Genomic DNA, 25246 nt, shown 5'->3' on the forward strand with positions numbered 1-25246 from the left:
AAACTAACAGCAGCAAGTATTCTTGAGAACCTGTGCTCATTTCAGGAGAGATTAAGTAGTTCGTCAGGGTACCATCATGGAATGCTTTAATATCCACGTATGGAACAATTAGAGGACAATAGAGCACTAAACTGTGGTAGTGAGTTGCAGTAAAATAAGAGTTCAGAGAAGGAATCAGTGTCAGTCTGAACAGGTGAAAATGAGACTTGAACTAATCCTTGGATGGTTAGGTAGATGGAGGGCATTCCTGCCAGGGACCTTCTGGAGATTACCTTGACTGGATCTAAAGGTAGAGCTCTGTGAATAGTATTAGTCCCCATTTAACAGATGAAAAAAATGAGGTTAATAAACTTGCCCAAGGCCATCCAACTTATAAATGACAAAGCTAGAATTTATAAACAAGCTTCTTTTTATTTTTTAAATTTTTGAATAACTTATTGTGATACATTTAAAATACATATACAGTAGAGAGAACAGGTATAATGAACCCCTATGTATCCGTTCCCCAGCTTCAAGTTATCAACTCATGGCTGATTTTGTTTCATCTATACTTCTGCCTACTCGCATCCTTTTTCTGAATCTTGTGTATTTTATTTAGGGATGTTTGAGTAGAAGGAAGCCAGATTAAACACTGGCTTAACTTAGGGGTTTATTTTTCTTGTACACAAAAAGGCTTCAGTATATTAGGGTCAAAGGTCTTTGATTTTTCTTGGTGTTTCCTCACAATCACAAGATGGCTTACCATAGTTCCAACTGTCATGTCCACCTTCCAGACAAGGAGGAGGAGGAGGAAGGGAGACGGGGACGATGGGAAAGAGGTTTCATTTATATCAGGAAATTAAATTTCTCAGAAATTTCCAGCGGGATTCTGCTTATATCAATAAATCATTGTCTAGAACTGTGTCATATGGTCATCTCTGGATTATGGAGACTGAGAAATATAAGTGCTCCCGTTGCCACCTCAAACAGAATTGGGGATTTAAATTTACAAAAACTAAATGTGTCAGTCTGTTAAGACTGCTATAACAGAATACCATGGACTGAGTGGCTGTATTATAAACAATAGAAGTTTACTTCACATGGTTCTGGAGGCTGGGAAGTCCAAAATCAAGGCACTGGCACATTTGGTATCTGGTAAGGGCTTGCTTCCTGCTTCAGACACCCCTCTTTTTGCTGTGTCCTCACATGGTAGAAGGGACTAGGGATCTTTCTGGGATCTCTTTTATAAAGGTATTAGTCCCATTCATGAAGGCTCTGCCCTCATGAGCTAATCACCTCCCCTCCATATACCATCACGTTGGGGGAATACATATCAACAGATGAATTTTGAAAATAAAAACATTCAGCCTTTAGCAATAAAGAAATAAGCATACTTTATTGGTTCAGTTTTTGAGGATTTTCAAAAAAGTTATTTAAATTTGCTTTTTGTTCTGTTCACATATTGGAATAGCCTGCTTTCTAAAATGTTTTTCCTTTGATTTTTTCCCCCTTTACCTTTCCTTATTAGCAAGGATAAAAATAAATTTCTTAAATTATAAAGGTAACAATAATAACTACTATATACATGTACTTACCTTGGAGGTTTGAGGGTTTGGTGGGCATTGCGTTATGGTTTCTCTTTTACCTAATACAACTTTAAGGTACTTTCTTTTCTGATGTTTCTTTGAATGTAGACTTAATAGGTATAACACTGATATAAAAGACAAGGCAGGGAAACTGATCTCAGGGTGCCTGCGATTCCTCTGCAAGTGCATACAAATGAATTAGATAGCTGAAAAATTACTGAACTTTATTTCTTTCTGCCTAGTAGTTGTATAGTTAATACTTATATTGAGGGGTTTGGTAGCTTGCTGAGAGGTTAAAGATCATTTCAGTTGAAGTTTATTTGGCTTGAGTTATGACAACTTTCTTTAAATTAGGAGAGTTTTTGCTATTTAAAAAGGAAAAAGAAAGAGCACCTTTTCTGTGTAACTGATGTTAAAACGCCCTAGAGTGACAATATGCTAAAAGCTCTTGCATATTTGAATTGGGTCGAATACAACTATTTAAAACTCAGATCTGCAGTCTGCTCAGGTTACTAAAGACAAATGCATCATACGTTCAATATCAGACTTTGCCGCAAGGGGTTCATTCTCACATAGAAGTACGCATGCTCCTTTCTTCTGAGACTGCACGAAGATTGAGCTTTCCATTTTCCTTTTTAAGTCACTCTTTAGTCCTAGCAGCAGTTTAGAAATGGAAAAGTTTGGTTGCTTTAAAGAGTAGTTCCTTAGTGGGTTCTTAAAGTACAGATAATATTTTCTCTTCAGTTCTAAAGAGAAGTTTTACTGCCCAGAATAGGTACACAATAAAATATTGAAAGGAAAAAAGAAAGTTAGCTGCATCCTAGTTTTCTAAAACCTGGCAAGCTGGCAGAGCTAGAATTAGCTTTACAGATGGCATTTGGCAACATATCTACATATCACTAAGCCCTCATCTCCTGAGTTTTCTTCATCCTGTCTATCAGTTACAATATCCAATCACTGCACAAAGATGGAGAAGTGGGACGATCACAGCTCACACGATGCTGTTTGGTTAGAAACGTCAGTGCTGCACAACCCACGGCTGAGTCAGTGTCTGTGAGAAAATAAACTGAATTAATATATAGCGGGGGTTGTATCTCTGAACATTTAAAGCCTAAATAACCTCAATAGCATTATTACACAGTAGAGGGAGGAAAGCTAAAGGAAGTCTGTAGACAGGTGAGGTAGGGTGACTGGGAAATTTTCTCATTGTTCAGAGGAATTCTGAAGATGATGGAAATATCAGACGTGCTAAAGTTTCCTAGTAATGCCCAAGGATGCTGACCTGGCTTTCAGTGCTGCATTGTTTGAAAAAGCAGAGTCCCTTTATACTCTGATTTCAAAATTTTTTTCTTGTTTTTGTGTGTCTGCCTTGGCATATACTAAAGTAAGGTGTGTATTCATTTATTACATGATAATGCTGGCTTATAATTCTATACATATATGAGAGAGGTTGAGAGAGATATGTTTAGCCTTTGTTTCATTATGATCATTTATGTTTCTGAATGTTAAAGATCATATGTCTTGATTGTCAGTTTAATGGCAAGTTATTTAAAATAAATGTGTTTTTATTGTTTCTATGGGTTTGAGGCTTTGTTTTTTATTTCATTTAAAGTCTTAGTAGAATCTTTATGTAATTGAGAATGCATTATGTTTGATATTGTTTCTTATGAATATCATAAAATTTATTTAAGGAAAAACTAATTTTGAAATAATATTTTTGATATATTTGAAAATAAAATTCAAGATAGAGAAATGAAATAATTTCCTAAAGAAGAAGGTGAATGTATTTTTACTTTTGGATGAATTAAGGATTAGTTAAATCACTATATATATTTTACAGAACTGAATGTATTTGAATGATAAAGTTTTAACTGGTTAAGATGACTTTTTTCCTAGTTTTTTGGAACACAGGCTCTGAATAGATGATCTAGATACTGCCACTGAAATAGAGAGTAAATCAGATAAGTTTTTGGATTGTTGCAACTTGATTTTCAACCAGAAAATGTTTCTAAATGAAGATAATTGTTCTTGCTATGAGATTTTAAGTCTTGACTGGTAACAGTGCTTACTTTATTAGGAAATTTTGGCACAATTTTAAATAATTTGACTAATGGCTTTTTTCTTTTGTCTTCATTATCCCTATCCTACTGAGCCTTCATTTGGTAGGGATTTGGGAGGATATACAACATTTTAAAATTATTTTAAATGTTATTAAGTAGTTTATAACATTCTTTTCCTTGAAATGTCAGGAAGTTCTTGTGATTTCCCTCATTTTATTTCTAAAAGTTTGAATGTTCATCTTGATGGTTATCATAACTTATTTGTATAGATAGGCTAACTGGTGGTATCTTATTTTGGCTTTTTTTTTCCCCCCTGGTTTTGTGTCCAGAAATGTTTTTCTAAGCTTGCTTTAGTAATAGAGTTATAAAAGCAGAAATCTCACGCTAGACTTATACTTTATAGAATATTTTTTTCTCTGGTTCGGCTTATTTTTAAAAAAATAATGCCTGTGTTATTATAAGAGTAATACATATTCATTACATAAATTTGATAGATACAGAAGAGCACATAGAATAAAATTAAAATGTTCTACCATCAAAAGAAAAACTTTAAATATTTTCACGTATAACCTTTTTTCCCTGTGTATATATAAAAATGTAAATTCACACATAAACACTTAAAAATGATTTTGGGATATTACTGTATACACTGTTATATAACCCATCTCTTGTTGTTTTCTTTTTCTTTTTTAATAAAAAGCAAACTTAATCATGAACGTTCCCTTTGTCATGAAAGTCTTCTATAGCATAATTCTTGAGAACTGCACAGTGTTTTATGTATATATATTTTGTAATTTATTTCACCAATCTGAGTTTTTCTGATTCGTGATCAGAGAAAATATCAGCTTGATTCCACAGCATAGATTTCTCTAAAAAGGAAGAATGTCTTAAGGAGTTAAGTAAAAAATACAATTTTGATACTTTTCAGAAGGAAAAAGATTCTCAGTGTGATTATACAATGAACTCTTTAAAGATATGCACACTACTTTTAAAACAAAGGAGATAAGATTGCCATAACAAAGTATAGAAAATCTTCTTAAAAATCAGGGAAACAGAGCTCAGACAAGCTGAGACTTTTAAGAAATGCAAAGGCCAACCAAAAGGGTTTCTTATATTACATTTTAAGAAGGAAATCAGTGAACGTGTAATAATAATATATGGCAATGAGGTAAGAAAAAAATTCCTCAAGTCTTATTTAGGAGCTTCTTTGTCAGAGAGGAAAAGCAAACCACCACCACCATCAATAATAATAGCAAAGCAAACATTTCTAGTAAGGACAGAAAACCAACATGAATATAGAGATAAGTAATGCCTCTAGCTAAATGAATTATCTTCTGGAACATCTTACAATTAAGGAACTGACTGTAAAATCTTAAAATTATTTATATTATTTGTAGTCTTTAAAGGTTTTAGGAGAATACAAGAAGTACTAAAAGATGAGGGGTTCTAGGCCTGGTTTTGAAAAAGACAGAAGATTTTAGAGCAAAAAATGAAGGATAGTTTATGACTGACTTGAAGGAAAAAAACAGGTTAAAGATGATCCAGAATGGGTTTGCTAAAAATAGATTGTCAGAACAACTTTGATTTTTCTCTGATGCAGTTGGTAGCCTAGTAGCAATAGGTATTTGGACTTAAACTTAGGTTTTGGTAAAAAAAATTTTTTATATCCTTGGGTGAAGGAAAAATGAGTTAGCCACTAGTTGATTGTTTTAATTAATCAACACAGTTTTCATTTTGAAGGATCCTCTCCAAAGGTTTTTGATCTTGGAAGGTGGCTTTGTTCTTTGCTTTTGTCTTATTGCTCAAATGGAGAAGGCAAATTATCAAATTTATAGGTGACAGTGAAGAAAGAAAGATCGTAAATAAAGCACTAAATGATCCATAGTGATCTCCAAGTCTGGATTGTTGGACTAAATTTAAATGAACTTTTGAGGCATATACATAAGGCCTGAAAAACACTAATATACACTAAGTTAGCATGGCCTTATATATAGCATCACATTTGGAAAAGACTTGAGGGTAGTTCTTGGCAGTAAACTTGATATGAAACAAAAGTACAGTATGGCTGCCATCATCCCATCTTCTCCCCTACCAGCCGCCCCCCCCCCCTCCGCCACCGCCTTAGAAACCATCTTAACGAATGGAAAGGAAGGTTAGAGCCACTTCAGTACACCAAAGTGTTGTCTTTACTTCTTTGTATATTCAGAAGGAAGGATGTGAAGAAATTGGAAGCCTTGTCAGCTTAGGTAACTAAAAATTTAGAGGTCTTGGGGACATCTCTGGTAGATGTTAAGGAATCTCACAATAAGAGCTGTCTTCAAATATGTGAAGAATTATCATTTGGATAAGAAACGACTGAAGTTTGAGTCAGACTTGTTTAAGGTTAAAAGCATGAGCTGCAAAATTGTATTCCTTTGGTCACATCTCAGACCTGCCACTTTCTTAGCTACATGATTTTAGGCAGGTTTTTAGCCTCTAAGCTTTCATTTTCTCAACTGTAAAATGGGTATGGTTTTGAGTATTTAATGAAAATATGTGTAAAGTGTTCAGTATTGTGCCTGGCATATACTAAATGCTGAAATGTTAGCATTGTTATTGTTGTTGTAGCAGATAGAATTAAGACAGTGGTTCTCAACCAGAGAGGTGATATTACCCCTCATTGAGCATTTAGCAATGGCTGAGGACATTTTTGGCTGTTACAACTAGAAGGAATACTAATAGCATCTAGTGGGTGGAGGCTACTGGGTGGGGGCCAGGAATGTCAAAATGATGACTCTGTCCTCTTTACCTTGTTTTATTTTTCTGCATAGCACTTATCAGCATATGATATTTAATATATTTATTTATATATGTTCTATGTTTTTCTACACTAGGATGTATTAATTTTAAGGGCAGAGGCTTTCTCGGTTATATCCACCAGGGCTAGAATAATAAGTAGCATATAATAGGTGTTCAGTGACTATTTGGTAGAGTGACTGCATGATAAAGCTAAAAACATTGCTAGAGAAGAGGATAAGAATACTTTTAGTTATTATAGGGTATAGTTGTCATTGTGTGTTGCAAGCACCTAATACTTATTGATGAATTAAAACCACAGTAGTTTTTAGAAGTAAAAAAGTTAGCAATATAACATTTAGATATTATAACTCCTATTCAGAGACTCCTCAGTTTGGAGAGGTTCTTTCCTAGCAACATCTTCCTTTATTAAAGTTCAAAATTGAGAAACAAGGTAATGGACATTTAAAAAACGCAGAAGAAACCTCCAGCTCCTTTGCTGTCTGCATGAAAGTAATTTTTGTCAGTTAGGAAAACCTTTACCTTGATAGTAAAATGTTAAAAGTTTGGCCATTAAGGGTTCCTTTTCTGTCAGAATTTTTAGTATCTAGGTCTTCATTTGACTTCAAAGAAAAGATGCTCTAAGTAGTCATACAACAGTATATCAAACTCCCTTGCTGTTGCTACTGCTTCTGCCTTACTAGAGTTGCTGATATATCTGACAATGGGGTTTTAGGAAGAAGAGGAAGACTAATATTAAAACTATTCTTGAGCTATATTTCTTGTCTTTTTGTGGGGAAATCTGGGACTTAAGTATCATTTAAACTATTTCTATGGAAAATATGCATCAACATACTTACAGATGACCTTTGAGTAGCCCATTCCTCAGTTGAGAACTGCCCTTTCAGTGATTAGCCTTTGTTTCTTGGGAAACTGATCATAAATTAAGAACTAAAGCTTATAGAAAAGGCAAATTGACAAAAAAGGGGAAAGAAGGGAGAGAAATTTGCATTAAATATGTTGAAAATAGATTTAAAAGTTTAATTGCATTTCTTATATCATCACAGTTACTGACACTTAACATGAGGATCAGCAAACGTTTTCTATAAAAGGCTGGATAGTAAATATTTTTGGCCGTATGGACTACATAGTCTGTCACAACTCCTCAGTTTTGCCCTTATGGAGTGAAAGCAGCCATAAGCAATATGTAAATGAATGGGTGTGGTGTTCTAATAAAACTTTATTTACAAAATGAGGCAATGGGTTGAATTTGGCTTTGTTTGCCAACTCTTGACCTAACACATTAAAAATACTTGTAGGGCTTCCCTGGTGGCGCAGTGGTTGAGAGTCCGCCTGCCGATGCAGGGGACATGGGTTCGTGCCCCTGTCCGGGAAGATCCCACATGCCGCAGAGCGGCTGGGCCTGTGAGCCGTGGCCGCTGAGCCTGTGCGTCCGGAGCCTGTGCTCCGCAACGCTAGAGGCTGCAACAGTGAGAGGCCCGCTGTACCGCAAAAAAAAAAAAAAAAAAAAAAAATTGTAAAAATCCCAATTAATGTAAATTAATTCTTAAAATATATTAATATAAAATCATTTAAAAGGTTTAGTTAAAAAATCTAAAACATAATATAGACTATAGTAATAGAAATGGCTTATTTTTCCCCAAAGTAATATTGCTTCTTTAATAAGGACAGACTAATTTAAAAAATGGATGCATGTAATCTGAAATTTACAAAGATGCTTACCTTGTCCTTAAGGAAAGATGCATTTGGGGGACTTCCCTGGTGGTCTGGTGGGTAAGACTCCGAGCTTGCAAGGCAGGGGGCCTGGGTTCGATCCCTGGTCCAGGAACTAGATCCCGCATGCATGCAGCAACTAAGAAGCCTATGTGTCACAACTAAGACCTGGCGCAGACAAAATAAATAAATAATTTTAAAAAAAGAAAAGAAAAAGACACACTAAATAGCCCCCATCACCAGGCCGCTAGCCTTAAAAAAGAAAAAATGTGTTTTTAAAAGCTTGATTAAGTGTTTAAAACACCTTGTAAACTGTAATGCTTCATATCTATATCTCTGTAGCCACAAAGACACACACGGAAGTATTTGACAAGGAATAAACAATTGTCACAGGAAATGCTTAGATGTTATGTATATCCTAAAACTTAAGCTAAATTCAACAAACATTAATAAGACGTACCAGGTTATGATGTTAGTTGCTGGAAGTGTTTAAAGATAAATCCTTAAAGCAGGAAAGTAATATAAGGTTGTACCCTGTGTATACTACACAAGGGTGCCATATATAAGTGAGTACTACTCACTTTGTAGATATTTTAGTTTTATGTATTTGTTACAACAATTTTCTGTTAGCAGCAGCGCTTGTAAATATCATTTATTTCTGGAAATTTTTCATGTATTATTTCTTTGATAACTTACTCCCCTCTGTTTTCTCTGTTCTCTCTGGAACATACCAGTATACATTTGAATGGTGACCTCCTTCCTCTAATTTTCTCGTCCTTTCAGTCTCATTTTTCATTTCTTTTTCTTTTATTCCCAGTTTTTTCTTTCAACCCTTCTAGTAACCTTTTAAAATTTCTGCTCGTGTTTGAATTTCTAAGAATTCTTTTTCATTCTCTAATTAAAAAAAAAAATTCCCGTCCTTGTTTTATGGATTTTTAAATAGCACTGAGTTTATTGATTACAGTTTTGCTTTTTCTTCCTGTCTCTACATTGTTTATTGCCTTTTTTGTTATGTTTATTAAACTTATTGTGAAATAGTTTTTGATTTATAAGAAATTAAAAGAAAATTGTACAGTGAGTTCCTGGGTACTCTTCACCCAGCTTCCCTCAATAATAACATCTCACATAAGTGTATCAAACTAGGAAAATGACATTGATACAGTACTATAAGTGACTATAGATATCAGTTTTTATACGTGCTTTTTCTGGTATATATTCTGTGATAGTTTATCACATATAGATTTGCGTAACTACCACCACAATCAGGATATAAAACTTTTGCATCACCACAGAGAAACTCCTGCATGCTACCCCTTTAGAGTCATACCCATTCCCCATCCCTAACCTCTGACAACCCCTGATTTGTTCTCCATCACTGTAATTTTGCCATTTTGAGAATGATATATAGATGAAGTCAGATAGGATGTAAACTTTGGGGTTTGGGTTTTTCATTCAGCATAATGCCTTTGAGATCTATCGCATTGTTGAACATGTCAGTAGTTTGTTCTTATTTAATTTCTGAGTACTATTCCATTGTATGTATGTACAACAGTTTATCCATTCAGAGAGAGGCATGGTTTTGTTATAAACTTTGCAATAATTGTTGGATTTAAAAAATTCTATATATATTACTTTAGTTTTATTACTCTCAACCCCCATAGGAGTCCGTAGTTTCACTGAACAAAATGATAGACACCCTAAAATTTCTCTTTAATTCTTAGGAACCTGTCTACCTTTGGAAGCTGTTCATGTATTTAGAATATTTAAACAAATTAGGTGGCAAAGTCACATGTGGAAATTCATGCAGAATTAATATTCTAAAGTTTGATATAAATAGATACTTGCTTCTGAGAGTCACTATTTTAGTAAGATTTTTAAACTTTTGGAGAGACTTTTTGCGTATTGATTTATCAATACTTTATGCTTCAAAGCATGATTCTTCTTTTTGTAGAATTATTTTTTTTTTATACAGCAGGCTCTTATTAGTTATCCATTTTATACATATTAGTGTATATATGTCAATGCCAATCTCCCAATTCATCACACCACCACCACCACCACCACCCAGTGCCACTTTCCCCCCTTGGTGTCCGTACGTTTGTTCTCTACATCTGTGTCTCTATTTCTGCCCTGCAAACTGGTTTGTCTGTACCATTTTTCTAGATTCCACATATATGCGTTAATATGATATTTGTTTTTCTCTTTCTGACTTGCTTCACTCTGTATAACAGTCTCTAGATCCATCCACGTCTCTACAAATGACCCAGTTTCATTCCTGTTTATGGCTGAGTAATACTCCATTGAATATATGTACCACATCTTCTTTATCCACTCATCTGTCGATGGGCATTTAGGTTGCTTCCATGACCTGGCTATTGTAAATAGTGGTGCAGTGAACGTTGGGGTGCATGTGTCTTTTTGAATTATGGTTTTGTCTGGGTATATGCCCAGTGGTGGGATTGCTGGGTCATATGGTAATTCTATTTTTAGTTTTTTAAGGAACCTCCATACTGTTTTCCATAGTGGCTGTATCAGTTTACATTCCCACCAACAGTGCAGGAGGGTTCCCTTTTCTGCACATCCTCTCCAGCATTTGTTATTTGTAGATTTTCTGATGATGCCCATTCTAACTGGTGTGAGGTGATACCTCATTGTAGTTTTGATTTGCATTTCTCTAATAATTGTGATGTTGAGCAGCTTTTCATGTGCTTCTTGGCCATCTGTATGTCTTCTTTGGAGAAATGTCTATTTAGGTCTTCTGCCCATTTTTTGATTGGGTTGTTTTTTTAATATTGAGCTGCATGAGCTGTTTATATATTTTGGAGATTAATCCTTTGTCTGTTGATTCGTTTGCGAATATTTCTCCCATTCTGAGGGTTGTCTTTTCATCTTGTTTGTAGTTTCCTTTGCTGTGCAGAAGCTCTGAAGTTTCATTAGGTCCCATTTGTTTATTTTTGTTTTTATTTCCATTACTCTAGGAGGTGGATCAAAAAAGATCTTGCTGTGATTTATGTCAAAGAGTGTTCTTCCTATGTTTTCCTCTAAGAGTTTTATAGTGTCTGGTCTTACGTTTAGGTCTCTAATCCATTTTGAGTTTATTTTTGTGTATGGTGTTAGGGAGTGTTCTAATTTCATTCTTTTACTTGTAGCTGTCTAGTTTTCCCAGCACCACTTATTGAAGAGACTGTCTTTTCTCCATTGTGTATCCTTGCCTCCTTTGTCATAGATTAGTTGACCGTAGGTGCGTGGGTTTATCTCTGGGCTTTCTGTACAGTTCCACTGATCTATTTTTGTTTTTGTGCCAGTACCATACTGTCTTGATTACTGTAGCTTTGTGGTATAGTCTGAAGTCAGGGAGCCTGATTCTTCAAGCTCCATTTTTTCCCCTAAAGACTGCTTTGGCTATTCGGGGTCTTTTGTGTCTCCATACTAATTTTAAGATTTTTTGTTCTAGTTCTGTAAAAAATGCCATTGGTAATTTGATAGGGATTGCATTGAGTCTGTAGATTGCTTTGGGTAGTATAGTCATTTTCACAGTATTGATTCTTCCAATGCAAGAACATGGTATATCTCTCCATCTGTTGGTATCATCTTTAATTTCTTTCATCAGGGTCTTTTAGTTTTCTGCATACAGGTCTTCTGTCTCCCTAGGTATGTTTATTCCTAGGTATTTTATTCTTTTTGTTGCAGTGGTAAATGGGAGTGTTTCCTTAAATTCTCTTTCAGATTTTTCATCATTAGTGTATAGGAATGCAAGAGATTTCTGTGCATTAACTTTATATCCTGCAACTTTACCAAATTCATAGATTAGCTCCATTAGTTTTCTGGTGGAATCTTTAGGATTCTCTATGTATAGTATCATGTCATCTGCAAACAGTGACAGTTTTACTTCTTCTTTTCCAATTTGTATTCCTTTTATTTCTTTTTCTTCTCTGATTGCCGTGGCTAGGACTTCCAAAGCTGTATTGAATAATAGTGGTGAGAATGGTCATCCTTGTCTTGTTCCTGATCTTAGAGGAAATGGTTTCAGTTTTTCACCCTTTAGAATGATGTTTGCTGTGGGTTTGTCATATATGGCCTTTATTATGTTGAGGTAGGTTCCCTCGATGCCCACTTTCTACAGTTTTTATCATAAATGGGTGTTGAATTTTGTCAGAAGCTTTTTCTGCATCTATTGAGATGATCATATTGTTTTTATTTTTCAATTTGTTAATATGGTGTATCACATTGATTGATTTGCGTATATTGAAGAATCCTTGCATCCCTGGGATAAATCCCACTTGATCATGGTGTATGATCCTTTTAATGTGTTGTTGCATTCTGTTTGCTAGTATTTTGTTGAGGATTTTTGCATCTATATTCATCAGTGATATTGGTCTGTAATTTTCTTTTTTTGTAGTATCTTTGTCTGGTTTTGGTGTCAGGGTGATGGTGGCTTCATAGAATGAGTTTGGGAGTATTCCTTCCTCTGCAATTTTTTGGAAGAGTTTGAGAAGGATGGGTGTTAGCTCTTCTCTAAATGTTTGATAGAATTCACCTGTGAAGCCATCTGGTCCTGGACTTTTGTTTGTTGGAAGATTTTTAATCACAGTTTCATTACTTGTGATTGGTCTGTTCATATTTTCCGTTTCTTCCTGGTTTTGTCTTGGAAGGTTATACCTTTCTAAGAATTTGTCTATTTCTTCCAGGTTGTCCATTTTATTGGCATAGAGTTGCTTGTAGTAGTCTCTTAGGATGCTTTGTATTTCTGTGGTATCTGTTGTAACTTCTCCTTTTTCATTTCCAATTTTATTGATTTGAGTCCTCCCTCTTTTTCTTGATGAGTCTGGCTAATGGTTTATCAATTTTGTTTATCTTCTCAAAGAGCCAACTTTTAATTTTATTGATCTTTGCTATTGTTTTCTTTGTTTTTATTTCTTCTCTGATCTTCATGAGTTCTTTCCTTCTGCTATCTTTGGGTTTTATTCGTTTCTCTTTCTCTAGTTCCTTTAGGTATAAGGTTAGATTGTTTATTTTAGATTTTTCTTGTTTCTTGAGGTAGACTTGTATTGCTATAAACTTCTCTCTTAGAACTGGTTTTGCTGCATCCCATAGGTTTTGGGTCGTCGTGTTTTCATTGTCATTTGTCTCTAGGTCGTTTTTGATTTCCTCTTTGATTTCAGTGATTTCTTGGTTATTTAGTAATGTACTGTTCAGCCTCCATGTGTTTGTGTTTTTCACGTTTCTTTTTCCCTGTAATTGATTTCTAATCTCATAGTGTTGTGTATCGATTTTGGAATATTCAACCAGTCTTGCATTTTTGGTACAAAATCCTTTAGACCTTGGTGTATTGACATTTTTATATATTGCTGTATGGAAACTACTAAAATTTTGTTTAAAATATTTGCATCTATGTTCTGAGGGATGTAGGTTCTGGTAATGTCTTTCTCTGGTTTTGGTATCTGGGTAATGCTGGCCTCATAAAATGTTAGGAAATATTATCTTTTCTTCAATTTTCTAGAAGAGTTTGTGTAGGATTGGTGTTATTTCTATCTTAAATGCTTGGTAGAATTATCAGTGAAGCCATCTTGGCCTGGAGTTAGAGGGTAAGTTCTTAACTATAAATTCAAATTCTTTCATAGACATTCAGCTGTTCACTGTATTTGTTTCTTCTGGAGTGAGCTTTGGTAGTTTGGAATTTGTCCAGTTCTTCTGAATTGATGAATTTATTTGCATAAAGTTGTTTATAATATTTTATCTCTCTTTTAATACATGCAGACTTTGTAGTGAGGTCTACTCTCATGTCTGATATTGGTAATTTGTATCTCCTCAATTTTTTCCCCAGTTTGCCTGGAGATTTTATCAATTTTAATGATGTTTTCAAAGAACTAGCTTTTGTTTTCATTGATTTTTCCCTATTCTTTTTCTGTTTTCTATTATTTTGACTTCCACTCTGATCTTTATTAATATTTTATAGTTTCTTTAGGTTTGTCTAGTTTCTTAAGGCAGAAACTGAGGTGATTTTTTTCTTTGACCTTCTTTTCTATCATAGGCATTTAAAGCTATAATTCTTAACTACTGCTGTAATATCATGCCATTCCACAAATTTTGATACACTGGACTTGTTTCACTTCAGAATTTTCTCTTTTCCTTTCTGATTTCTTTTTTGCTTTCTGGGTTATTTTAAAAGATTTTATCTAATTTCCAATATTTGGGAATTTTCCAGGTATCTTTCTGTTATTGAATTTTAATTTAATTTCATTGTAACCAGAGAACATACTTTGTATGATTGAATTCTTTTAAATGTATTGAGACTTGTTTTATTGCACAGAATATGGTCTGTCTTGATAAATGTTCTGTGTGCATACCAAAAGAATGGATTTTCTGCTCTTGTTGGGTGAAATGTTCCATAAATGTCAGTTAGGTTAAGCTAGTTGATAGTGTTGTTCAAATGTTATTCATCTTTACTGATTTTCTGTCTGCTTGTTCTGTATTTATATTTGTTTGTATCTGCGGCATGTGGGATCTTTCTGGACCAGGGCACGAACCCATGTCCCCTGCATCGGCAGGTGGACTCTCAACCACTGCGCCACCAGGGAAGCCCTGTACCTTTATATTTAAAGTTTGATTCTTGTAGGCAGCATATAGTTGGGTCTGGTTTTTATATCCAGTGGGATAATCTCTACCTTTTATGCCTTAGACCATGTATATTTAATGTGATTATAGATATGGTTAAGGTTAGGTCTATCATCTTGCTATTTATTTTCTGTTTGTCCCATTTGTTCTTGTTTCCCTATCCTCTTCCCCTTTCTTTTGGCCCTCTTTTAGATTAATTGTATCTTTTTTATGATTTCATTTTATCCTCTATGTTGGCTTATTAACTATAATTCTTTGTTTCTGTACTTTAGTAGTTGCTTTAGAGCTTATAATATACATCTTTAGTTTATCACAGTTTACCTTCAAGTGATATTAAATCATTTCATGTGTCATATAAGAGCCTTATAATAATGTACTTCCATTTCTCTCTTTCCAAACTTTGTGCTATTTCCAGTATTCTTAATTCCTTTGTGTAGATTTGTATTTTCAACTGGTGTTATTGTTTTCTTCCCCCTAAAGGGTGTCTTTTAAATTTTTTTACAGTGCAAGTTTGCTCATGATGTATTCATTCATCTTTTTTGTGTGTGTCTGAGAATGCATTTCCCTTTTATTTATTTACTTTTAATAAATTTATTTATTTTATTTATTTATTTTTGGCTGCGTTGGGTCTTGGTTGCTGTGCGCAGGCTTTCTCTCGTTGCGGCGAGCGGGGGCTACTCTTCGTTGCGGTGCACGGGCTTCTCATTGTGGTGGCTTCTCTTGTTGTGGAGCATGGGTTCTAGGCGGGCGGGCTTCAGTAGTTGTGGTGCGTGGGCTTCAGTAGTTGTGGCTCCCGGGCTGTAGAGCGCAGGCTCAGTAGTTGTGGCGAACGGGCTTAGTTGCTTCGCGGCATGTGGGATCTTCCCGGACCAGGGCTTGAACCTGTGTCTGCTGCATTGGCAGGCAGATTCTTAACCACTTCGCCCCCAGGGAAGTCCCTCCCTTTTATTTTTGAAAGATGTTTTCACTGGATGTAACAAGTGTAGGTTGGCAGGGGTTATCATTTTGGTTTGGGATTTTATTTTTTATTAAAATGTGTTTGGGATTTGTTGTGCGTGTTGCATCTATGGGTTTGTAGTTTTAATTACATTTCAAGACATTTCTTCAGATATTTTTCTCTTCCTCACCTTTCTTCCTTTATGGACTCCATTTATACCTATATTAGGGCACTTAAAGTTGACCCATAGCTCACTCATGCTCAATTTATTTTTCTATAAAGAATATTATATTCATTTTGGATATTTCCTACTGCTGTGTCTTCAAATTCATGAATCTTTTCTTCTGTAATGTGTAATTTTCCATTAATTCCATTGAGTATATTTTTTATCTCAGATATCATTTTTGTCTCTCGAAGTCTGATTTGCATCTTTTTAGTATTCTATATCTGTATATAACTTTTTGGAGGAATATGGTTATAATGGCTGTTTTAATGTCTTTATTTCTAATTCTAAGATATGTGTCAGTTCTGGGTTGGTTTTAGTTGAGTTTTTTCCTCATGGGTTATGTTTTGCTCCCTCTTTGCATACCTCGTAATTTTTAACTGGATGCCATACATTGTGAATTTACCTTTTTTGGTTGCTGGATATTTTTGTATTCCTATAAATTTTCTTGAGCTTTGTTTTAGGATTCAGTTTACTTACTTGGAAACAATTTGATTCTTTCAAGTGTTGCTGTTAACATTTGTTAGATATGACTAGAACAGTGCTCAGTTTAGGTCTAATTATTTCCCATTTCAGAGCCAAGACCCTTTAGATTCTCCCTTCAGTGCCCTTTTATGAGGTTTTCCATCCTGACTGGGGGAAACAGGCCCTATTCCTGGCTCTATATGAGTCCTGGGCACTGTTTCCTCTAATTCTTTGAGTTGGTTGTTTCCCCAGCCTCGTCAAGTTTCCTCACGTGTACGTTGATTGGTACTAGGCTCTGCACATCTCTGAGGTTTTTCTCTCTGTGCTGCTGTCCCCTCTCTGGTACTCTTTCCTTAGAACTCTAGCCACCTATTGTCCTCGGCCTCTCAGCTCCATATCCTTAACTCAGAGTCCATCAGCTTCTGCCTGGGTTTTGCCTCCCTGTGTTTTATTCTGGAAACTCTTCTTAAGGTAGTAATTTTGGGCAGTTGCTGGCCTTATCTTATTTATTTTCTATCTTTCAGGGATCACTCTCTTTCTTTTCCAAATGTATTGTTTCTTGTTATTGTTTCATATATTTCGTTTTTGGGTTGTTTCAGACAGGAAGGTAAATTCAGTCCTTGTTTCCCTGTCTTGGCTAGAAGCAAGATGTTGGGGCTGGTGCATTCTTCATCTCCTTACCTGTTCTCAATTCACGTATCCCAAACTCTCTTAGATGCAACATGAAGCAGAGTTATCCCCTGTGAACTTGCTTGCCCTCATTTTTGTTTGCACATATTATTTTTGCCCTTAGAGTGCTTTCCTGCTCTAAAATTATTTAACTAAATAGAGTAGGACATAATTAGTCTTCCATGACATCTGATTTTGAAGGTCTGATTCAGAGTACATTCCATTTGAGAATGAAAAGAAAGGACAGGAGTGTATTATGACACCTTTTGCATTGATTTAACATCTAAACAGTTTAGAAATGAAGCCAATATTTCAGCAGAATGCTTAGCAGCATTTAGTCTTTCAGCTAGAGAGATGTCTAGTTGAAATCCTTATTTAATTAATCAGTCTGCTTGGCCCTTACCGAACATTTATCCTGCATTTGCCTTAGTTGTAGTTGTGTTTGTACCTTGTCTGTTAAATTATCAATTAGATTCATATTTAGAAAATGTGTTTATTATTAGCACATTTAAAACTTAGCATCTAGAATAATTTAAGGAGTTATTTTTTCCAATATATAATCCTTATTCTATTATTGTGGATTCCTTTCTTTTTCCTACTTTAGGACACGAGCCAGAAATTCCATTGTTCCTACTCTGAAGGTTTTTAACCTGAAAGTAGGATCTTTTGATTTGTTCTATTTGAAGAAAAAAATTATGTTCCAAGGATGTGATCCTACTCTGATCTTTTTCACTAGAAGGAAGGTGGGAATAGAGGGTTTTGTTTGTTTGTTTGTTTGTTTCTGTCTGTAGGTTTGTGAGAGACAAATGACTGATACAAGCTGGCAGGTTGCCTTTATTTCCATAGAAGTCACTCTTCGGGTAGTGACAAAGTCAGCCTTTTGTCTTTTTAGTCTGTTATAGTGAGATGACAGCGATTTTCATAATGAAAGAAACCACTAAAATAACAAAATGAAGTGTTATAGCTAATAATCAGCAGAGGAGATGATCCTGGAACATTATCGGATTTAAAACTGAATCATCAAGATTAAATTTTTAACTGGTGTGGTTTTGGTGAAGGAGAGCAGGGTAACATTGTGGAGGGGGTACTGGAATGAATTGAAAGGATTAGGTTACAGGTTAATAGGGTATCCACTAAATTCTTTGTGACTCTGAGCAAGTCTTGTGATTTTGAACTTTATTATCTTCACCTGTTATAACTAAATAAACTAACATTTAATGGGTGATTCTATTGTACCAGGCACATTGCTGGTCAGCTTACTTATTATACTTCATTTAATCCTCATATTGAACTTAGAAAGTAAAAAGAATCTACAGCTTACAGATGAGGAAATGAAGGTTCCAAAATGTTAAGTAACATTCAACATGTTGAGCAATTAAGTCTTAATGGACAATTGATTCTAAGTCTTTATTACTCTAAAGCCATGAAGTTCTTTCTATTCCTGTTTCTTCTGTTTCTAAAAAGCACTTTAATATTTTTAAACTATGAAGCATGTGTTTTGTTTGCTAAGGTGGTAAATTTCCACCTGCCTTAGGTCAGGCTCTCTCATTTTTGTTCCTATCAGTTTTCCTACTTGCAGTGTATTCTGATTATTAAAATCTTATTTGTTAGTGCCTGATTCACCAGTGATTTACAGTGATGTCTTCTTCATGTGAGAACTTAATGCATTTATTATCTGTCACTCATTTATTAGTTATATATTTGAGATACATTTAGTCATTTTATATTTGAAATTTGGGATAGCTCTTGAATTGTTTACATTTCTGCATGTCCATGTATATAACTGCTACACTTAAATCATAAGCTCCCTGAGGGAGCTGCTGCTTTCTTGGCAGGTAGCACAGCATTGTGCACATAGCATATATAACTTAATAAATAATTGTGTGAATGAATGCTGTCAACTAGAATATTTTAATCATCATTCCCAGTTATTCAGTTCTCATGGGCAAATTTATGTAGGATGTTTTCAAAATATTAAATTCTGTAACTTTACATAGTCAGTGCCGTTAGCTTTTTAGAAAAATGCTTTTTAAAATTTTTGAAGAGGGTTCAATCAAAATCAAAATAGCATGTAGACTTATTTTGTCAGGGATACCAGTTACTTTGCCCATACCTCAGAGTTCCAGAAGCTGGTGCTCTTTCCCTCCCTTTCCCCCTGACAATCAAGGAAATCAAAAGAACACTTGAGTAATATTTAAGAGGTCTGGGTGGTCTCTGCCGCCGCCGCCGCCGCCGCTGCCGCTGCTGCTGCCGCTGCTGCCGCTATTACTACTACCACTACCTCCTCTATTACTAACTAAAAAGTCAGTTAACCATTCTGGGCTTTGGCTTTCTCATCCTTAAAAGAAGACTGAGTTGGAGTATGTGATCTTTAAAGACATAGTGTTCCAGAATTTTTAAAACCTGCAAGTTTAAAGTAAATTAGGTTTCAGAATTGTAAAGTAACATTTGATTCTTTCATTTCAAAATATTAGTAGCTTTATGTTAATTGGGGTTTTTTGGGAAAGCATTTGTGATTTCATGTTCTACTTTTATGGTTAATTTTCTTTTCTAATTTATCAGTGCTCCCTCACGTGTTGCTAAAGGAGTTGTTGAGCACACCAAAATGAGTCTACATGGTGCTAGTGGGGGACATGAGAGATCAAGAGATAGACGAAGGTCAAGTGACCGATCTCGAGATTCATCTCACGAAAGAACAGAATCTCAGCTCACTCCTTGTATTAGAAATGTTACTTCTCCAACACGACAGCACCATGTTGGTATGTAAAATCAACTAAGCTTCCCAGTGGTTTTTAAAAGCATGCATTTACCTTTTTTTTTTTTGGCCACGCCTCGAGGCTTGCGGCATCTTAGTTTCCCGATTGATCCTGGCATTGAAAGTGTCAAGTCCTAATCACTGCACTACCAGGGAATTCCCAATGCATTTACCTTTTTAATGCAGTAATAACAATGATTTGTGCCTAATACTTCAGATTAAAGTTAACTTCTTTCTTCTGTTCATTGCTTCTGTTTTAGCTTAGCTTGGTTCTTGCTGTGAAAAAACAGCTTATTAAATGAAACTTAAAAGTGAATTTCTTTTAATAGTCTGGGACAGTCTTATAAAAGAAATAATTTGAACAGCGTTTAAAACTGTAATATGTAGATTTAAAATTCTTTTACGTGATTTTTATCTTGTGAGATATTGAGCAGTGGTTTATTTTAAAATAGTTTGTAGTGAATTATTGATAAGAATCCTTGTTAATCATATTAAAAAAGTGAAAGAGTAAGCATCGTAAGGTAATTTATCTTGATTTTTGACAATATTTTAGATTTAATAAAAAAAATAGAAGAGGAAAAGGAAGGTGTGAAGTGGTTTTTTTTTTCTCTTTTCTTGACAACTAGCTCAGGTGTTTTTCTTCCTTCCTACTTATTACTGTAAATGAATGCTATTACCCCAGGTAAATACATTGTGTGACTGTAAAACAGTAGTCTGAAGTGGAGGTACATAAACAATGTGAGCTTGCTGATTTTTATTTTCCACTCAGAAGTGGCAAATTAAATAATTTGACTTACTATTTGAGGTAGTTTCTGAAAACCTTGTATAAACCAAAATCATTTATATTAGGGTCTGATTATGTGGAGATGTTTTCAGTATCTAAGTAGGTCTTAAAAGTCAGACTAATACTAATAAGCTAAAAACCAACAAAAGTATAAATAAGAGTTGACAGTTTGTTATATGCAAAGTTTAGTATCTGGAAGGAGAATAGGAGATAAATTATTTTATTACTTTAGCAAATTTTACTTTTGGGATGCTACCAGCCTTGTGGAAATAGGCAATAAAAGGGAGGTGTCAGGGTATCTCTGGAGATACACAGCAAACCTAATTATATAACCAGTAAAGCTGTACAGAGTGTTCTGAGTAGCTTGAGTCATGGAGGAATTTGGCAAAAGCTGATGAAACTGATGAGATGGAGGTATATTTTTAGGTCACCTTTAAAGTTTAGTAATCTAGCCTCTAAAGGAAACTTATCACAAAATCTTAGTTTTAATGTCCCCTTTGTAGACTATTGGAACCGCTAAAGAAAATTTTCTGACTTTCAACAATGTTTCCTATTAAAATTATACCTAATAATATGATCCTATAAAATTTTAGTAGTGCTTTATTCAAAAATGAGAATGAGAACAAAGCAGTATATCATAAGCTATTAAAACCACTTAATTTGCTAAGACATTAAGAGTCATTTAAAAACATAAATATACTTAATGTCTGCAGTGAAATTTTTTTCTTCCTTTGGGACCTTCCTTTTGTGAGACAAATAGCTGGTTTGGGGATTTCCTTATTAACATAGTAAGAGTCCAAAGTTTGTACTTTGTGTTTTCAGAATAGTGTTAATACTTTCAGTGTTTAGGAGAGTTAAAATTGTTATTAATCTTTTACTAACTTTTAATGCTTATTTATGTGACTTCTGAGAATATTCCTCTCCTTGGGTTTCTATATATTTTTAAGTAGAGCAATAATATAAAATTTACCTTACTTTTGATCTTAGTCTGGGTCAACATTAGTCAGCTATACATCTTTTTAAAAAAGTCTACAAAATTAATTTTTTTAGAAAACAATTTGATGTTTTAGCTTTCATTCCTAGAAAATAAATGAACATATATGATCTGGGAAAATTTATTTGAAATCAAAAAAGCAGAAATGCAGGGATATAAAACAGCTTTTCTAAATCACAGTTTTTAAAAGATATATATAAATCTCAAATTTTTAAAAAGAAAATTTGCATAACTTTGTTTAACATCTATATTTCAGAACGTGAGAAAGATCACAGCTCCTCTCGTCCAAGCAGTCCTCGTCCTCAAAAAGCATCTCCAAGTGGTTCCAGTAGCAGTGCTGGGAACAGCAGCAGAAACAGTAGTCAGTCAAGTTCAGATGGTAGCTGTAAGACATCTGGGGAAATGGTGTTTGTGTATGAAAATGCAAAAGAAGGAGCTCGGAATGTAAGAACGTCAGAACGAGTGACACTAATAGTGGATAACACTAGATTTGTTGTAGACCCATCCATTTTTACTGCACAGCCAAATACAATGTTGGGCAGGTTTGTATTGCTGTTCTTTGTATTATTAATTATAAATCACTTTAACATTGCTTTGGGTTTTTTTCATTTAAAGTTTTACAGTAATTCTCTGGTGGAATACAGTGTTCCTGCTGAGCTTTCGAGGTTAAATAATTTGCTGAAGTTAATCCGGCTAGAAAGTGGTAGAGCCAGATCTTGAACTTGTTTTTATTTCAAATAATCTTTGCTATACCAGTAGAAATAGCAAATATATTAGTTAAATGAAGACAGGACACTAAAAGATCTCTATAGGTTGAAAGCATAGATTGTATTTAACAAGGTGAATTTAACAGTGATAATGCTTCCTTCACTTAGGGCTCCCAAATTCAACCTCCAAATACAGCAGGTATCAGCATTTCATTAGCTGAAAAGTTAGCATGAGTTATCAATTTGATGTAGATACTTAAAAAAGAAATAATATTAACAAGTAGTTAGTAGAATGAAGGAGAGATAATTGTCTCTTAATCTGTACTAGTCTGGAGTAATAGATTAATATAAAGTTTTTAGTTATGGGAACCACAATCTAGAACTGATATAGACAATATGGACTCGTTATGGGAACTTCTGTCTAAGAATATAGACTTGATTTTTCAAAGTGTTCAAAACTAGGATCAGGGCTTCCTGGTGGCGCAGTGGTTGAGGGTCCGCCTGCCGATGCAGGGGACATGGGTTTGTGCCCTGGTCTGGGAAGATCACACATGCTGCGGGGCGGCTGGGCCCCGTGAGCCATGGCCGCTGAGCCTGCGCATCTGGAGCCTGTGCTCCGCAACGGGAGAGGCCACAACAGTGAGAGGCCTGCGTACCGCAAAAAAAAAAAAAACAAAAACAAAAAAACTAGGATCAAACACCTTTTAATTGTAAAATTAGTGCCTTTTTTCCATTCATTCTAATATAAAACGAAGGAGACACATAAATGAAATGGAAGTTTACATGAGGTAAGAAAAAAAAAAAACCTTGTGTTTTTTGCTAGGTTGCATATGTAACTATTTGGCATACGTGTGTGTGTGTTTGTGTGTGTGTGTGTGTGTGTGTGTGTGTGATTTGTAAGTATCTCTGAATACCGAATAAATGCCAGCATGTGACACTGTTTACATTTTGAGTAGACAAATATTTCCTTTTAACATTGGCACTAGACTTTACATCTGTACGAAAAAAAATACTTGAACTCCATAGGCTTTTATGTATTATTAGAAGCATAGGGAAGATTGTTGATCGGAGCTCCTAAGAGCATGACTCAACACTGATAATACTTTATATTTTTACCTAAACTGTAAAGGAACACAGTTAAAAGGTAGAAGTAGATATTTGAAATTTTTCTTCAACTGATAGGCTACATTTTTCTTAAAACAAATGCAAAAGATTTTTTGTGTGTTTGTGATCTATATTGATCTGAAAAGTATAGCTTTCCCCTTTTGTAAAAATTTCAAGTATTTGAGAAAATTGCATGACATTTGATTCCTGAAAGACTCTCTTCTTCTTTTTTTCCCAAATCAGTGAAGGCTTCTTTTCATGTCAGTTGACGAAAGCATATCTTTGGGGATGAAAATTAATATTCATGGGAACTGTCAAAAACAGTTGGCATTCTTTTGGAAACTTTGAAATAAAAAAGCTTTGTTGTTTATAGGTTTCTGTGTTATAACAAAAGAGGGAACTATTTAAATTGGGAAATTGTTGAATAGAAAACTTAGATCAGCCATATTTACTTTAGGAATGGTGGCATCATTGAATTCAGAGGTTCAAATTCCTTTAATCACAATTTTAAAATTTTCTTGGGAGTTATGCATTCAGCTTTTCATTTTGAAGGACCTGTTTTGCAAATTGCCTTTTTTCTAAATAGTTATTGTTAAAGGGCCAACAATATGACTTGAAAAAATATAAATTCATTTGTATTTTCTTTTTGTAAAAATTAAGAGCTTGTTACTTATTTATTTAGAATTTTCATTCTCTTCTTAACTTGGTCATTTCTCCCTACCCCAGCATTTGATGGCTTGTTTTTCAGTTCTGGAATGCAAGTATAAGAATCTTGTGCAAAATTTGTTACATTTATAGTTAAGATTGTAAAAAGTAACCTAATCTGCATACCCTTATTTTACTTTTTTCTAGTTTAGATTACTATATGTGCTTCTTTATAGAATAACTTTGCCTTGAAGACAGTAGTTTTAAGGAAAAGGCACAGATAGCATAGTTTTCCCTCCCTCCCCTCCCCTCCTTTCCCCCTCCTTTCCCCCTCCTCTCCCCCTCCCCTCCCCTCCCCTCCCCTCCCCTCCCCTCCCCTCCCCTCCCCTCCCCTTCCCTCCCCTCCCCTCCCCTCCCCCTGCCCTCCCCCTGCCCTCCCCTCCCCTCTCCTCCCCTCCTCCCCTCCTCCCCTCCTCCCCTCCTCCCCTTCCCCTCCTCCCCCTCTCTCCCTCCGTCCCTCCCTTCCTTCCTTCCTTTCTTTTTCTGGTTAAAATTAGTATAAGAATTTCTCCTAGATTGATGGTTTTTTTTCATCCCCTGAGGTGAAGGGACTGGAAAGTTTTTTAGCTTCTGAATTTTATTAATTTATTTTGTTTTCTTATAGGGAATCTTTACTACTGTTTCCTCACACAAAAACATATTTTAATATTCCTTCATTTATTACATTTGCCTGAATAAACTTCTGATAAACATTCTTGAACTAATTTAATGACATAATTTAATGCTTAAATTATAATTCCTTTTTACTTTTGTACATGAAAACAATTTTCCCTTTTGAAGGAATATCTTAGTGATATATTTCTCAATTATTTGCTACCATAGGATGTTTGGATCTGGCAGAGAACATAACTTTACACGTCCCAATGAGAAGGGAGAGTATGAGGTGGCAGAGGGGATTGGCTCTACTGTGTTTCGAGCTATTCTGGTGAGTGCTCTTTCTTATGTGTATTGATTGAATCAGTTGACCCCTTCTTGTTAGGTACTTGGATTGGAAGCAGAGTTCTATTTGGATATCTCTATGGAAGTATCCAGGGCATTTTTAAAAAAAATACAATTTATCTTTTTTTGCTGTGTAAATATAATATGATATAAATAAATTAATTTTATAACCTTCATAAAGATAAGATAGGGGATAATTCATCTCTTAAGTCTGC

General features: G+C 34.9%; 1 protein-coding gene across 6 annotated transcripts in view; it reads left to right on the plus strand.

Annotated features, from left to right (window-relative positions):
• BTBD10 (BTB domain containing 10) overlaps nt 1-25246 on the plus strand; it is a 71958-nt gene that overhangs the window by 28206 nt on the left and 18506 nt on the right. For all 6 annotated transcript variants that reach the window (XM_060159628.1, XM_060159625.1, XM_060159622.1 and 3 more), the window contains 3 exons: nt 19606-19802; nt 21833-22118; nt 24915-25017. In XM_060159628.1, coding sequence (XP_060015611.1) covers nt 19649-19802; nt 21833-22118; nt 24915-25017 — 543 coding nt within the window. In that variant the 5' untranslated portion in view covers nt 19606-19648. The remainder of the gene's footprint in view (nt 1-19605; nt 19803-21832; nt 22119-24914; nt 25018-25246) is intronic.

The sequence above is a fragment of the Lagenorhynchus albirostris genome, chromosome 9 (genome assembly GCF_949774975.1).
Source record: "Lagenorhynchus albirostris chromosome 9, mLagAlb1.1, whole genome shotgun sequence".
Taxonomy (NCBI): domain Eukaryota; kingdom Metazoa; phylum Chordata; class Mammalia; order Artiodactyla; family Delphinidae; genus Lagenorhynchus; species Lagenorhynchus albirostris.